Raw genomic sequence first — 15,612 nt, 5'->3', positions numbered from 1 at the left:
GGGGGGGCTCTGCTGATGTCGCCTTTGTCCTCAGCCCCCTCCCCTCGCTCCCCGGGGGCTCGCTGCCCCCGGGGCTGGCTCTGCTTCGGAACGAGGGCTCCCGGCTCATTTCCCCGCAGCACCCCGGTGTTACCGGGCGGAGGGGAGGCGGCAGCGAGGAGCGCTCGGTCCCGAAGAGGTTAATCCGTGTCCCGGTGGACTGAAACCCCGGAGCTTCATGGGATGCCTTATAAAGCGCGTTCCGCCGGGCCGGCCCCGGCTCCGGGAGCTCCCGGGACTCGCGGAGCCGCCGCCGCGCCGGAGCCGCCGGTGCCCCGGAGCCGCCGCGCTATGGAGCCGCCGGGCACCGCCGGGGCGCCGGGCCGGCCCTGGGATGAAGCCAAGGCTTTCTACGACAACCTCGCCCCCAAGAAGAAGCCCAAATCGGTGAGAGCCCCCGAGGTGCCCAGCCGCGCTGCGCTCCCTGCCCCCGGGGGGGACGCGGCCCCTCTGGGTGCCCCCCTCCAAACCGCGTGCCCCATCTCCTCCGGGTGCCCCCAGGTCACTCCAGGGGCCCCATCTTCTACAGGTTCTCTGCGGCCCTCCTGGGTGCCTCATCTTCTCTGGATCCCCCGTGGAACCCCCCGGGTGTCTCTGGGTGCCCCATCTCCTCCACACGCTCTGGGGTCCCCCCCCGGGTGTCTCTGGTTCTCTGGTTTTTCTTTGACACCCTGTCTCCGCCCAGGTCCCGGGGTCTCTCCAGATGCCCCCACTCCTCCTTGGCATCCCTGGGTTACGCTTGGTTGTCTCTGGGTTCCTGTGGTCCCTGTGGTGTTCCCGGGTCCCTCCTGGGCTGAGGTGTCCTTGCAGAGTGGCTCCGTGTCCCATGAGCTGCCTGTCCCCTACGCCAAGGCGGGAGGCCCTGCCAGGGACAGGAGGGGTGGCAGTGCTGGAGCAGGGGGACAGCCCGGGAGCTGAATCCCTGCCCAGAGCAGTGGGGTGTCACAGGGGGTGCAGCTGCCCCTCCCAGGCTTGCCTGCTCTGGGAGATTAGAGGGAAAGCCTCCGTTATCTAACCAGGGCTGAGCCTGCTGGGTTTAAACATGGGAGCGCCTGGAAGTGCTGCCGTACCTCGGGATAGCTGTGGGAGCTCTGTGTGTGACCTCTCCACGAGGGGAGACAGCCAAGCTCTCGCTCTGCAGACCCCAACTTGGAGCAGCCCCTGTGCTTTCCCCGCAGCCCCCTGTGGTGGACCCGCTGCCAGCTGGGATTGCTGTGCCCTTCCCAGAGGAAGAGGGACAGCCTGGCCTGGTGGTGGGATGCAGCTAGTTGTCTTTCATGCCATGCTTTCAGCCTGTGTGGATGTCAGCCCAGGCTCCTCCTCTCCTTGCAGGCAGCTCGGTGACCAGTGCCCCCGTCTGTGCTGTACGACCGCGGCGCGGGGCAGCGATGGGCTTTGCTCGCCCAGCAATCCAGCGGCAGGGCCGAGATCCAGGCACCCAGATCCTAAAGTCAGGCCGTGCCATCCCCCTGTGTGGGGCTGGGGGCGATGCCCAGCCCCGTGCCCCTCTGTTGGGGCAGGCTGGGGGCCCTCGCACAGAGCTGGGGTGCCCTGCCCTGCCAGGCAGCTGCCAGCCCTGTGATGGATGGCTGCAGAGCTCTTTTCACAGTGTAAATAATGCTCTGGGAAAACTCAAAACCATCCCAGCCATCACCCTGAACTTTAATCTGATCCTGAGCAGGGGGCTCAGGGCGCCCAGGGCTCCCTCGTGCACGCGGGAAATGAAGTTGTCAGTCTGTGCCCTTGGAGGTGCCAGGTCTGTCCGTCCTCTGGGTGGAACAGGAGCGGGTACCTGTGGGAGAGCAGGTGTGAGCTGTGGGGGCTGCTCCCTCCTGGACATGGGCCGTGAGGTGGCAGGAGGCAGGGGGATTTTGGGGAGCCCATTCCTGGCTGGGAAATGGGTTGGTTAACAGGGCAATTCCCACTTTGCAGGGGTCTCCGCTCTTCCCATGCTCCGGCTCCTGTGGCTGCTCCAGCCTCGCTCCTGCCAGCTGGGGAGGTCAGCAAAGAGATTTGTCACTCCTCAGCAATGCTGAAAATGTCCCCCAGCCTCTCTGGTGACGCCGAGTGGGGTTAATGGGAGCTGACCTTCTTCTGGCTCCCTTCCTCTGAGCACCCTGCTCGTCCCCTGCACCCTTGGGGTCCCACCCGGCTCACCAGGGCGCCTGATTTTTGGGATGCTGTAGCTGGAGTGGGGGTGATGCTTCATCCTGGAGCGAGCCCTTCTTCTTCCCTTTCCGTGACCATATTTCACTCCAAAATCCACCTCCAAATGTTGAATTTGGTCTTCTGCAGCATCCAGGGAAGTGCCCAGAGCTGACAGGATTCCTCCAGGATTTTAGGATCCAGTTGGGTCCAGCAGATTCAGCCCCAGGCAGGGATCAAGGGGGGCAGAACAGGGTCCCCACTGTGGCTCCTGCCAGTGGTGGCCTCCAGGGGTGGCAGTGGAGCTGCTGGTGTTGGGTGCCACTGTGGGCACCTGTGGCTCTTGTGGGTGGGAGGACACAGTCCTGCTGCTCATCCTGGGAGCCTGTGGGATTTCCAAATGTCTGCCTCTAATCCTTGGGGGGCTGCTTAGGATTTATGTCTGATTAGAAGAGCTATTTAAAGGCCGCCAGCTGTTGGGTCTGCAGAGGGAAATGGGCTGTTTCCAGTCACTCCTGAAATACATCCTTGTCCCCAAATTGGGGGTTTGGGTCTGTGATGGGTTTTGCACTTGATGGATCTGGAGCATGTTGGAAAGGTCACTTACGCTTCTGAGATGGGGCTTGGACTTTGTGGACCACCTGGAGCTGTGCCAAGGGCTGATGTCCCTCTTCAGAGGGCTGGGCTGTCGGGACATGTCCCTGGTCGTCCCTCCTGTTTGCCTGACCACAGGGATGGACCCAGGATTAGGATGGGACCTTCCCTCATGCTGCCCTGCTCATACTTCTCTTAAACACATCGTTAATCTCTTGCTCAGTGTTTAGGATGGGGCTGGACCTGACCTTCCCATGGGAAGGGAGAAGAGCTCACCGTGAATCCCCAGGCAGCAAATTCAGTTGGATTCGGCTGAACAGAGCCCAGGCTTGTGTTGGATGATGAGCTTTAACTGACCTTGGCTGACCTTGGATCTTCCTCCAAGGGGAAAACAGGGTTTGTGATTCAGAGTTCCCAAACCCCCAGGGGCTGGGGCACCAGGAGCAGGAGGCTGTGTTGGGGTGGGGGCTGTGAGCCTAAATACATCCCAACCAGGACTGTGAGCAGGACCCCTCCCATGCACATGCTTCCTGTTACAAAAAGAGGGTGCTTGCCTTGAAGCATCACGGTTTCTGGGAAAAAGTGGCATTTGTTGGGTTGTTTGCAGCACTCTGATGGGGGATTTGAGGTGCTGTGGTGCCTGGAGCACTGAGGCTTTTTAAAGCCCATTTCTTAATGTTGTAATGGCCATCTGCAGTACTAGTAGGGATGGAGAAGCATCCAAACAACCTTGAGGAGGGAACGCTTCCAAATGAAACCTCCACTTCAAAGAAATGTCAAAATGCAGATCCCTCCTCACAGAGCAGAATTGCCTTATTTTTTAAATGTCAGCATTTCCCAGAGAACAGCAGGGCTGTTCCAGCCCAGCCAGAGCTGGGAGCTGCGTTAGCACCCGGGTGAGACTTTCCTGCCTAAAGTGCTCCGAAGGTGCAAATCTTCCTTGGCAGGATCCGGCAGGTCCCATTCCCAAGGGCCAAGCTTCCTGCCCGCAGGCACCTGGGGCTCCAGCAGCCCACGCCGGGGCAGAGTCAGGCCCCAAGCTTATGGTTATTTTTATTGCTGTGTTTATTACCTCTTAAATTAACCTCCTGGAGGCTGGTGCCTTTAAGTGGCGGGGAAGGGACCTTGAGCAGCCTGTTGCTGTTGCGCAAGGTGTCCCCTCAGGGTGCAAGGTGTGTGTGTGTGGAGATAGAAATGGAAATTCCCTCTGGGCACCCGGCTTGGCTTGTGGCCCCAAACATCCTTCTGGCCCCCTTCTTTGTCTCTGTGATGTTACATATGGGCTGCTGACCTATTTTCTCTCCTAGGGATCTTCCTTCAGGGCTGGTTCTGGAGGATGCTCTGCCCTGTGGTCCGTCGGGGACCAGGATCACACCTGGCAGCTTTCCTACAGACCCAGCACTGCAGGGAGTCGGGAGAAGGATGGAGAGGCAGGACTCCAGCTAATGGCCGGATGTCCCAAGACCTTTAGTAGTCATTAATATTTTCAGCTAATAAATGGCCCATGTCACCAGAGTTATTAATTAATGAGTTGAAGTGCCAAGACCTGGCCCGTGACCAGTTAATAGCTGACACCCCTTGGGGAGCTGAACATAATTGGAGACCTGGCCCTGGTTCACTTGGAGCAATGCTGGTGCCATGGATCAGCTCCTGTGTGGACCTGGGTGATCCTGCGCGTCCTGGGGGTTGTTCCCTTGCTTTCCTTAAGGAGCCACTTCCAAATGGGATCATATTTCTTTGCAAATGCTGCAGGAAAGGGATCCCTGTGGCTGTAGTGATGTTCTCAGCCTGACCTAATCTGTGTCTCGTCCTAATCGTGCTTAATCACTTTGCTGGGGATTTTGGGAATTTGGAGACTGATGCAGCCTTGGAGAGGGGACTGACCGTGCTGCAGGGCTGGCTTTGGGCACTGCTTAGAGGGGCCTTTGGTGCTGGGAATGGGATGGAGGCTCCCAGTGACTCATTCCTGGGTGTGTCTCCATGCAGGCTGGGGGCAGAGCGAGTCCCAGGGCAAGCCCAGCCCTGCGGGGAGTGAATCCCCAGTGTGGATGGGGCACCTCATCCTTGCCAGGCTGCTGTTCCTGTAAAGCTCAGCCCTAGGCAGGGTGGGAGCTTGAACTTTGGAGCACCTGGGTGTGCAGAGCAGCTGGCAGAGGCACCCTCCACCCCCCGGGCAAACGGCATTGCCGGAGGATTACTCACGGGGTAATGCCACAGAGGATCCCAGAGATCACAGAGGAGTGGTTTCTGCAGTGCTGACACCTGGATTTCACAGGCTTCCTGCAGAGATGCATCCTTGAGCTCCCAGGAAGCCCCTGAGGCCTGTCCTGCTCCCTGGACTCACTGCAGGCTCTGCTGGGGACAGGGCTCCCTGTGCCACTGTCCCTCTGTAGGATTTGCTGTCCTGGCAGTGAGCATTTCTCATGGGCCACCAGTAATTAACTTATTTTTGTGCTTGCAAGTGAGTGATGGAGATTAACACCTCCCTGCCCTCTAAGGGGAGAGGGACATCGGGTGGGGGTCAAGATGAGATTGACTTTCCCAGTGTTCCCTCCCTCCCTGCCGTGTCCCACTGGAGGTGCCTTGTTGACTTGAGTGGATTTTGGATCAAGCCTTCAAACATTAATAATAATGACACATAAATCATTGCCTGCACCACCTGTTTGTCATGTTTCCACCCACAATAACTCTATCAAGTGTTTTTAGGAGCTGAGCTGGCGCGGGTTGTTTGTCACATCTGGACGGCATCACGGGATGCGGATCTGGCTGAGCCGCAGAGCGGTTTTTCCTGGCTGGGGGGTGGGAAAAGCCACAAAAATCCCTTCTGCATGAGGCTGAGTGGTTCTCCCGGGGTAGTCTGTTGGGCCTGAGAGCCTGCTTGCAGTGGGAATGCTCAGGAGCGGGATCACAGGTATCCCAAAGGTGTGGGGGCGGCGCGTCAGGGCTTCATCTGTTGGAGCATCGGGGGATCAGGGTTGCAGCTGCCCCTTGTCCTCCAAATCACTATGGTGATGTCACCCACTCCCTAGCCCTTCATGCTGGGAGTGAAGAGATGCCTGGGCTAGGAGGAGGGGCTGCCTCCCCAGTTTGTCCCTCTGCCCACAGCCGAAGCCGGAGAACGCCATCACCATCGCCGTGTCCTCACGGGCGCTGTTCCGCATGGAGGAGGAGCAGAAGATCTACAACGAGCAAGGGGTGGAGGCCTACGTGAAATACCAGCTGGACCACGAGAACGAGCCCTTCCTCCCCGGGGCTGCCTTTCCCTTTGTCAAGGTGAGCGTCCACCCACCCAAGGTGAATCAGCACGGAGGTCCTCAGCCAGAAATTCCGGGGAGAGGGGAGTGCTGTGGGATGCTTGCATGGGGTCGGGATGGAGACGAGCAGTGTGGCAGAAGGGATGCAGCCACAGGGCAAACAGAGGTCAAATAAACCTCCTGGCAAGTGATGTGCTGCTTCCAGGGCTGAGCAAATGCTGGATTTTGGCAACCGAGCCCAAGAATTGAAGAAATCATCTCTTTGGATCATATTTAGAGTTTTCCTTCGGGGAATTCTCATAACTTTAAAAAAATTATTATTATTACAATTTATTTATTCTTGTAAATTGGCTGAGGTTAGCCTTGCTGCAGAGTCAGCCAATTTCTAATTTTGATGTGTTGAAATGAGGCATTTCAAACATGAAAAATATTTTCCAGTTTCTTCCCCAGTTCCTCTGGATTTAGTGCAGCTTTGGGTGCTCGCTGGAACAATCTCTTGCCCGTTCCCAATGAATAAACTAATCCACTTGGTGGGGAGAGACTTGTTCTGTTTCTGATTGCTTGAAAAACACTTATCTGTAACTCAGAGCTAATTTATTCTCATTTTCTAAGCTCGAAACCTTTCATGTTTGAAAACAGAAGAGCAGCTACGTGGGTTTTTCCCCCCCAAAAAATCAGTCTGTTTTTTCCCAGGCGATGCTGGCTTGGCTCAGGGTGTAGCTGGGGTTGGGCCAGATCCCTGGTTTGGTGAACAGGAGTGTTTTGCTCGGTGGGAGGGGGGTCAGGGCCACGCCTGGGGCTCGCTGACACTCCCCCCCCTCACCCTGGGGTGCTGCAGGCACTGGAGGCAGTGAATACACAACTGAGAGAGCTCTACCCTGACAGCGAGGAGCTCTTTGACATCGTCCTCATGACCAACAACCACGCCCAGGTTGGGGTTCGCTTGATCAACAGCATCAACCACTACGGTAAGCGGGGAGGGAAGGGGTCCTTTGCTTGGCACCAAGAAAAGGAGATGTTTTCTCCTGTCTCCTCCTGCCAACCACTCTCTGAGCCCACTTCTCCCAGATTTCCTGGGTGTTGAGAGCGGGATTTGGCCGGTGCTGAGGTGCTCTGGCTGCTGGCCCTGCTGTTGGGCAGCAGAGCCAAAATTAGCCCAGTCCTGCTGGCTCCGGGGATGCCACGGGGAGCAGCACGTCAAGGCTTGTTCAGGGGGCACCCGGGCTCACCCCGGGGTCTGTCTGCCCTCAGATCTGTTCATCGAGAGGTTCTGCATGACGGGAGGGAACAGCCCCATCTGTTACCTCAAGGCCTATCACACCAACCTCTACCTCTCCTCTGACGCCGAGAAAGTGAGTGGGGCCATTGAAGAGGGTGAGTCTGGGGTCCAGCTTGGAGGGGGGGGCAGTGGGGGGACCCTGGAACCCTCAGGGGGTTGGTGCCAGGAGCAATAGCTCCAATATCCATGTCCCTATGTTGATATGCAATTCAGGTTTGCCTTGTCCCACATCTTCGAAGCTCCAAAGAGCCTCTAGTTTCCATAGAAATAAGCTTTTCCACGAGCTCCACAGCTCTTCCAAGGCAAAGGTGGTGTTTTTCCTCATTAGTTCTCGTATGCAAAGGGTGATTTGTCATCTGGGGATTTGTTTTTGCTGTGAAAAGTCTCGGGGCCAAGCTGCAGGCGCTGCTGGGTGCATTTCCTTGCAGTGTTTGCTTCCAGCCCGTCGTGTTTTGCTCTGCTCCTCAGTGGACGCGCCACGAGGACGGATCCTTGGGTAACTGCCACCTCTTGCCTCACGCTTTACCTCCACAGGGATTGCTGCAGCCACCATCTTCAGCCCCAGCAGAGACCTGGAGGTGTCAGAGAACCAGCTGCGGGTGGCGTTTGACGGGGACGCCGTGCTCTTCTCGGATGAGTCGGAGCAGATCGTGAAGGCTCATGGCTTGGACATGTTCTTTGAGCACGAAAAGGCTCACGAGAACAAGCCCCTGGCACAGGTAGCGCTTGGGGTGAAGCCAGGAAAAGGCTCTGGGAGGGAGGCAGCCCTCAGGGATGCTCTCACCTCCGGGAACAAGGCAGGGATGGGCGTGTGGGGTGTGAGGTGGGGTAGGTCAGCAACTGCTGGCCCATGGGATGGCTGTGGCGGGGCCCTTGCTGTCGTTTAGGGAGGACATCTGCAAAGTGATGGTTTCTCCTTGCTTCGTCAGGGACCCCTGAAGGGCTTCCTGGAGGCTCTGGGGAAGCTGCAGAAGAAGTTCTACTCCAAGGGGCTGAGGATGGAGTGTCCCATCCGCACGTACCTGGTCACTGCCAGGAGCGCGGCCAGCTCGGGCGCCCGGGCCCTAAAGACTCTGCGCAGCTGGGGCCTGGAGACGGACGAGGCTTTGTTCCTGGCCGGGGCTCCCAAGGGGCCACTGCTGAGGAAGATCCGCCCCCACATCTTCTTCGACGACCAGATGTTCCACGTGGAGGGAGCCAAGGAGCTGGGCACCGTGGCCGCCCACGTCCCCTACGGCGTCGCCCAGAAGCACAAGCGGCCGGCGCAGGAGAAGCAAACCCCCAACAGCAAATAGTGGAACTGGCTGGTCCCGCAGCCCCTGGCATGGACCTCATCCCGTGTGTGTCACACCCCCAGCGGGGTCGTGGTCTGCAAGGCAGAGAGCGTTTGTCGTGGGGAACGTGAGTTTATTCCCCAGCGGGAGCCGTGTCGGGGGCACAAAGGGAGGAGGGGGCTGATGAGATGCTTCCTTTTGCCTCTTTTAATCGGGGTGTTGTGGTGGTGTCCCTGTCCCCTCGTGGGACTGGGGACTTCTCTGTGCCAGGCACCCCATGAGCCGTTTTCCCAGTTCGTCCGCGCGCTCTGCGCTTGCTTCAGGCAAAATCCCTCGAGGATGGATCTGCCTTGTGTGGACTCTTTGTGCCAGGCAGGTTTCACCTATTGGTGTTTATTTAAAACCCCAGGTAACTCCCAGAGACTTTGACTTCCAGAGCAAATGTTTAGGCTGAACTGGAAAGTGGGGAGCACCCAACAACCTTTCTTGCAGCTTTGAAACAAAATGTCCCTTTTACCTAAATTAAATCATAGTAGTGTTCCTTCCCAGACTCAGCTTCTGCTCCCCAACCAGAAAATATTCAATGTCTGTCCTTTCAGCAAGATTTCAGCCTAAATTTGGAAAAAGAGAAACAAATACTTACACATTAAAATGAAAAAATCCTGTTTCCTGCTTGGAGCTTTGGGCTAATGTATTGTTGGCCCAGGGTTTTGTATTTGGGTTTCACACTTGCATGATTTAGCACTTGAAAATAATAATCTCGGTGAGGCATCCAAAGCCCAGCTCATCCCTGAGCCGTCCAGGGGCTGCAGACACATGCCCAGGGCTTGAATTAAGTTAAAAGCAGGCCCTGATATATTAGGGACATCATTTGAAGTCCATTTAGGTAAATCTGCAGAGAATTTCAGCCTGGGGATTTTAATTAAAGGATTTTTTTTTTCCCTTTCTAGGCTGAGCCCATATGAGTTGATAATCTTTTTCTCCTCAGCTTCTTAAAACCTCTGGTGTTTCCTAAAATAGACACCTCTGCTAGTGATGCTGTGAGAGAACCAAATCTCTGATTAGAAAAACAGGACGAGAAATCAATTGGAGAGAAACTGGTGTGAAAATCACACTGACATTTCTGCTCAAAGCCCTGTCCCAGAGGACACTCTCAGGAGGAAAATTTAAAGATTATTTCTTCCTTGTGTTTTTTTTTTCCCTTTTTTTTGTTTTTTTTTTTTTTGTATTACACCCCACAGTTGAGCAGGAAGGATGCTCAGTATTATCAGTTTGTAGTTTTCTACAAACTCCATGGGCTGAAGTTTCCCAAGGTGTGTGTCTGCCTCTGGCTCTTTCCAGGGAAGTTTCAGCTCAAAGAGTGAGGCTGGAGCTTGAGTTATTGCACTTTTGAGGAATATATAAACAAGCTGGTGATGCCTTCAGTGGCTTGGCAGACTTTTCTCATTGCACTAAATCCTGCTCTAGCAGTGAAGAGCAAATTGCACTTTTTTCCCCCCAAAACTCTTTGACAGGCTGTTCTTTGTCACATCTGGGTGACAAAGACCTCAGAGGAAGGTCTAAAATCCAAACAAACCAAGAAAAAAAAATCTTGAAAGACCTGAGTATCTTGGTAACACATCCATTGACATTCAGGTTTATAGAAAGGTCTCGTCTTTTTGATGTGAACCCAAGATTTTGGGATCTGAGCTGGATCTTGGAGACCTTTTTGGCAGCTGGGAGGGGAGCACAGCCTGGCCTCCCAGTAAACATCTCCAAGGTGTTTCCTGAAGATCTGCATTGTGGAAGCCCAGCCAAGCCCAGCTTGCACACAGGAGGGGATGTTCCAGGAGGAATGGAATTGTCAGCCAGCCCTTGGGAGCAGGGCAGGGTGCCAGTGGGATTGGATACAGGGTGCAGGCACGGCCACTGGGGTGGGTGGTTGCACTGGGTGCCATGGGGAATGCGTTGGATGATCCAGAGGCAATGTTGGTGTTGGCAGGGCTGGGCTGGCAGGAGGAGATGGATGCCCTGTCTGGAGGTGCTGTGAGCTCCAGGGAAGTATGCACAGTGATTTTGGGGCACAGCCTTGGATCTCAGCAGCTTTCCTGCTGCCTTTCCGAGCCCTGAGATGCACAGGGAGCTGGGTGTGAGCTGAGGGCAGGGTTTTAGTGACTGTGCTTAGGGTCCTCCTGCAGCCAGGGCAGCTTAGAGGCTCACTGGGAGACGTGGGACTCAGGAAATGGGCCCCAGGTGAGGCAAACTTCCCTTCTCCCACCTTGAGTCCTTCCCGAGTGGGGATTTCTGTTCCTGCAGTGGCTGCCCCATTTGCTTTTATCCACGTGGCTTCTTGTGTTTTTATCCCCTCCATCACTACAACTGGAAGACATGGACTTGCTGCTTGTGTGCTTTCCTCGTGTGCCCACCTGCGATGTCCCCTGGGGCTGGGGGTGTGATGGGGTCCCTGGTTCTGGCTCCATGGGCTGGGCACATCTCCCACCTGGATGGGCCAGTGCAGTCGTGCCTCTTGTGCTGTCCTGGCTGACAACTGGACTTTCCTGCTGCGTGTTGTTGCCCTGGGTTTCACTTCATTGTCCTCCAGTGGTTTTTTTTTTGCCATGTTAATGAAATCCCTCGGGGTGTTTTTCTGTAATAAACCGTGTTGGTCCCAGCCTGGCTCTCTCAGTCGCCTTTCTCACATCACAATGAGTATTTTGGCTGTCTGGGGTCCCTGCTTGGGACCTCCCAGGTTTTAGGGGGGTGGGGTGGGGGCGATGAGAAGCTTTTGGGGATTTAAGGGAATTCAGAAAATGTAATTAAAGCACCTAATTTGGAACTGGAAACCTCTGGGAGAGGTGGGATTCCAGAGCTGAGATGTGTGGTGATACAAACACCTCCCTCTGCTTCGTGAACGGCTTTTGTGGGAACCTGGACTCGTGATGAAGCCCTGGATAAAAATACAGTTTGGCAGAAGACTTTTGTCAATTTGATCTTCTCTCAGCCAACAGGTGGGAGGCAGCAAAAGCTTAACAGAGGAGATTTATTGCTGCTGAAGTACCGGGTTTTTCCGAGTAGCGACACTGCAGTTCTGGTGTTGGCTCCTCCCTGCCAATAAGGGGAACAGATGGGTTAAGGGGAAGCAACAAATTCTCCATCCAACACCAAATATAGCCAAGGAATGTCCATAGGCCCTGGGGCAGCATCCCTGCTATGGGTGTTCATTTAAGGGATGGATGGCCCTCAGCAGAGAGTGTTTTGTTTTGCTGGAATGCCTTCCCCCAGCCCATCCCCAATCCTGCATGTTCTTCCACCAGATGCCTGGAGGAAAAATCAAATTCCAGCACAGATTCCAGCCTGTGTTGCACCAGTGAAAGTCCAGGTGGGTCCATCCGCTCCTGAGAGGTCAAGATGTCCACACCAAGGCCAAGAGCTGCCTCTGATGCAAAAACCACCCCAAACCCCTTGACTCCAAAGGTTGACACCAGGGCCAGGGAGGGTCATGGAAAGACATGGGCCAAGGCCATGGAGGGTGGGAAGGGGGAGGTTTGTGCAGGTGGGTCTGGGATGTTTTGTCACTGCTTTGCTGCAAGCCTGAGGTTTTGTTTTCCGAGCTTTTTCCTTTGCCAGCATTGCAGGGCTCTGCAGTGAGAGTGCTTTGAAATGGAGCCCATGGAGGAGGAGAAGCGGAGGCAGAGCTGAGGGGGAATTATGCTGCCACTCAGCAATTGTCAGTGCAGATGTTCCCGAGGTAATCACAGCCTTGAATAGTGAGAACTGCTTTTCATGGTGAATCCGGGATTTAACCCCAAGAACTTGTGGGGTGTCCCGGTGAGGGTGGGACATGCCTGATGACCAACTGCATGGCAGGGAGGTCGGGCAGAGAGTGGACTCTGCTCTCCTCGTCCTTCACGTGCATCAGGTAAGTCATGACACCTCCCTGCCTCAGTTTCCCCATCACTGTGACAGAGATCAGAATGAATTATAAAATCACAGACTGGTTTGGGTTGGAAGGGGCCTTAAAGCTCTTTGAGTTCCACCTCTCTGCCATGGGCAGGGACAGCTCCACTAGACCAAGTTGCTCACAGCCCCTTTCAGCCTGGCCTTGGACACTTCCAGGGGTGGTGAATACAAAACTGATGAATGATGAATGATCCAGAGGGAATTTTGGGTCTGAAGGATGACTCTAGCTCGTTGGGGAGGGAAAGCAGAAATCTAGGAGTGCTCTGAAGTGCAGTGAACCCTGTGTCACTGCAGGTCCCCATGTGTAGGGGTCATGCAAATACAGGTCAGTCCCGACAACCCTGTGATTTTGGCTATGAGGGGTCCCAGGTGGGAACTCCACTCATCCCTGCAGCCCCTTTAGTTTTACATCTTTCATGGACTGTGGAATAGGCTCCAACACACACAATCAGGGACCTGCAGCCATCCCAGGAGGCTAAAATGTCAGGGCAGGGGACCTGGTGACAGGCTGACAGAAACACCCTGAGTTGGAAGAGTAGATAAGGGGACCTGGCGGCAAGAGAACAAGCAAAGGGCACTTGCTATCAGCGCTAGCGGGGCCGTGCCAGGATTTGAACAGCCTGACCATCTCGTTCCTTCAACACCGCTATTTATAGCCCTGTCTGCTGATGCCTCTGTCACCGGTGCCTAAAATGGTTCCCCCGAGTGCAGCCAGGGCTGGGCTCGGCCACCCCGTGCTGCCGAGGCCACCGACGAAGCCGTGACTCAACTGGGAGTGTGTGAAGCAGCTCCACCACCCCACCGACAGAGGAAAGCGGCGTCTCCCTCTGCCAAGAGGCAGCTCCACGCCGGGCCAGCTCCTTGGAAGATGCACCAGACAGTTTCTGCTTCGGGCCTGGCCCCTCGCCAGAGGCAGTCAGTGGGGTACATACACCCATCCTCGCACTTTTCTCCTGCCTTCCCCCCAGAACTGGGAATTGCCCGGCTCTGACTGGGGACCACTGGTATCCACAGCTTGGTGTTGGTCCTTAAGGTAGCTGTGGGATAACTCCACGGGAATAGCTCGGTGGGAATAGCTCCCACCCACGCTGGTGGGAATAACCCTTTGGTTACTGGGCTGGAGCAGCACCAAGAGGGCAAAGATCTTGTAACTGCAGAGCAAATCCACCCGGCCCTATTCCCTCTCTGGAGATTCCCCTTTTAAAAAACTGCCTTGTTTCACCAGTTCTGCCCAGACCAGTGAGCGGCAGAGGCGGAGATCTTTCTGTCCTGGCGTTTTCCCATTCCTGCAGTGAAGGTTCTGTTACCAGGGCTGCACTTCAAAGCATTGCTGGCAGCACTCTGCCGGATAGGACTGTGCCATAATCCCCCGGGGAGGAGAGGAGAGGAGCGGGTGTCAGTACCTAAAGGGGCTCCAAGAGAGCTGGAGAGGGATTTTGGACAAGGGCATAGAGTGACAGGACAAGGGGAAATACTTTTAAGCTGAATGAGGGCAGATTTAGATGGATATTAGAAGAAACTCTTCCCCGTGAAGGTAGTGAGGTCCTGGCACAGGTTGCCCAGAGAAGCTGCGGATGCCAGGGAGGATAAATGAGGGAAAATTTGCTCCCAATGCCCTATGAGGAAAGCCTGGCTCTGCCAGCCCCTTGCAGCACTGGCTTTTGGGCTGCATCTGGTGGGAATTGGAGCACGGGTGGACGTGGTTGTGTGAGCTGGACTTCACACCCATCCTGGTGGAGATGCATCTACCCCGGGGAACAGGGGGCCTGTTCCTGCTGCCGCAGCTGTGGGGACTGGGACAGGGAAGGGGCCGGGGGTAGGGAGAGGCACCAGCACAGTTGTGGTGCTGAGTGGGTGCCACGAGAGGGCGTGAAGGGCTTTGTGGCTCAGCCACGGGGTGACATGGTGGCCGGTGTCCTCCTCCCTGGTGTCCTTCCTGGGGCCAACGTGCCCCAAGTGTCACCGCCACCTTCTGCGCTGCTGCCACCCCTTCAGGTGTGTTTGGGGAGCGTGTGAATGGGTGTCTCTGCCTCAGCACAGCCCCGGGGGCCACATTAGCCCCCAGGTGGTCCCCAACCCACCACCTCGCTGGGTATGACCCCCATGGGGAAGGGTGGCTGCTCGAAGCCCACCAAGCTGGGCATGAAGAGGTTTTCCTCAGTTCCAGTTCTGGCGTGTGGCATAGAAGTGCCACCGTGGCAAAGGCTGCCATCTCAGGCACCTCGTCACCCAGGGTGACCTGGCTGGGGGGCCGTGGGGCCGCCCTGCACGGCACGGCCGGGGCGATGGGGGCCTGTCCTGCTGGCTGTACAAACAGGCCCCCGCTTCCTCGGCGGCCAAGTGGCCTCCTCCAGGTGCGGCTGGGAATCATTAGGAGCTCTCCGCGCCGGCTGAGTGTGGGAACTGGAAGAGAAAGCTGGAGAGAGGCCTTCTTTCATCTCCCCACTCCCTCCTCCCCCCGTGTCTGCCAAGGCTGGCTTCCTTTTGAATCCTTTAGCTTGTGCCAAGCGAGGGAGAAGGGGGGGGGGGGAAGAAAGAGAAAAAAGGAAGAAAAAAAAAAAACCCACAACCACAGGAATGTGTCCAGGGATCTGGCTTCATTCAGGCTGCTGAGCCCTGAATACCCCAGCTCCACTCGGGGGGCTGGAGGGAGGGCAGCCGTGGCCACCCCCGCCATGGCAGCAGTGGGAAAACAAACAGGGAAGTGGCATTTGGGCCATGGCTGTTACCACAGTGACTGACAAAGGGTGGTGGGGAGGGGGATGTGGCCACATCCCCCACCATGGCACTGGGGAGGCAGGAGCACCCCCGGGTCAGGGTGCCATGAGTCCCGTGGTGGGAGTGAGGGGTCCTGCATCCGAGAGAAGCCTGTCCATATTCCGTCCTCACATGGGGATGTGGTGCCCAGACTGCCCACATTCCATCCCGGCATGGGGGCATGGGGCCCAGAAACATGCCCATATGCCAGGCCTGCCCCCCACACAAAGACAACAGAGCTGCTGGCAGGGAGGGCTCAAGGGGAGGCCGGGAGACTTTTCTCCAGCACGTCGGGAGAAGGATGTTTTCTGACTCGCTGCCGACTTTGTTC

At 56.1% G+C, this 15,612-nt stretch overlaps 1 protein-coding gene across 1 annotated transcript; it reads left to right on the top strand.

Moving 5' to 3' along the window:
* Window positions 1-292: 292 nt before the first annotated feature.
* On the top strand, window positions 293-11,235 carry NT5C1A (5'-nucleotidase, cytosolic IA). The gene is made up of 6 exons (XM_027705987.1): window positions 293-426; window positions 5,884-6,051; window positions 6,871-7,000; window positions 7,284-7,406; window positions 7,846-8,030; window positions 8,241-11,235. The coding sequence occupies exons 1-6, from the start codon at window positions 331-333 to the stop codon at window positions 8,604-8,606; spliced, it is 1,068 nt and encodes a 355-aa protein (XP_027561788.1). The 5' UTR covers window positions 293-330; the 3' UTR covers window positions 8,607-11,235.
* The last annotated feature ends 4,377 nt before the right edge of the window (window positions 11,236-15,612 follow it).

The sequence above is a fragment of the Neopelma chrysocephalum genome, unplaced genomic scaffold, assembly GCF_003984885.1.
Source record: "Neopelma chrysocephalum unplaced genomic scaffold, ASM398488v2 Primary Assembly neopelma1_361, whole genome shotgun sequence".
In the NCBI taxonomy this organism is placed as follows: Eukaryota; Metazoa; Chordata; class Aves; order Passeriformes; family Pipridae; genus Neopelma; species Neopelma chrysocephalum.
This window is presented reverse-complemented; position numbering and strand designations above follow the sequence as displayed.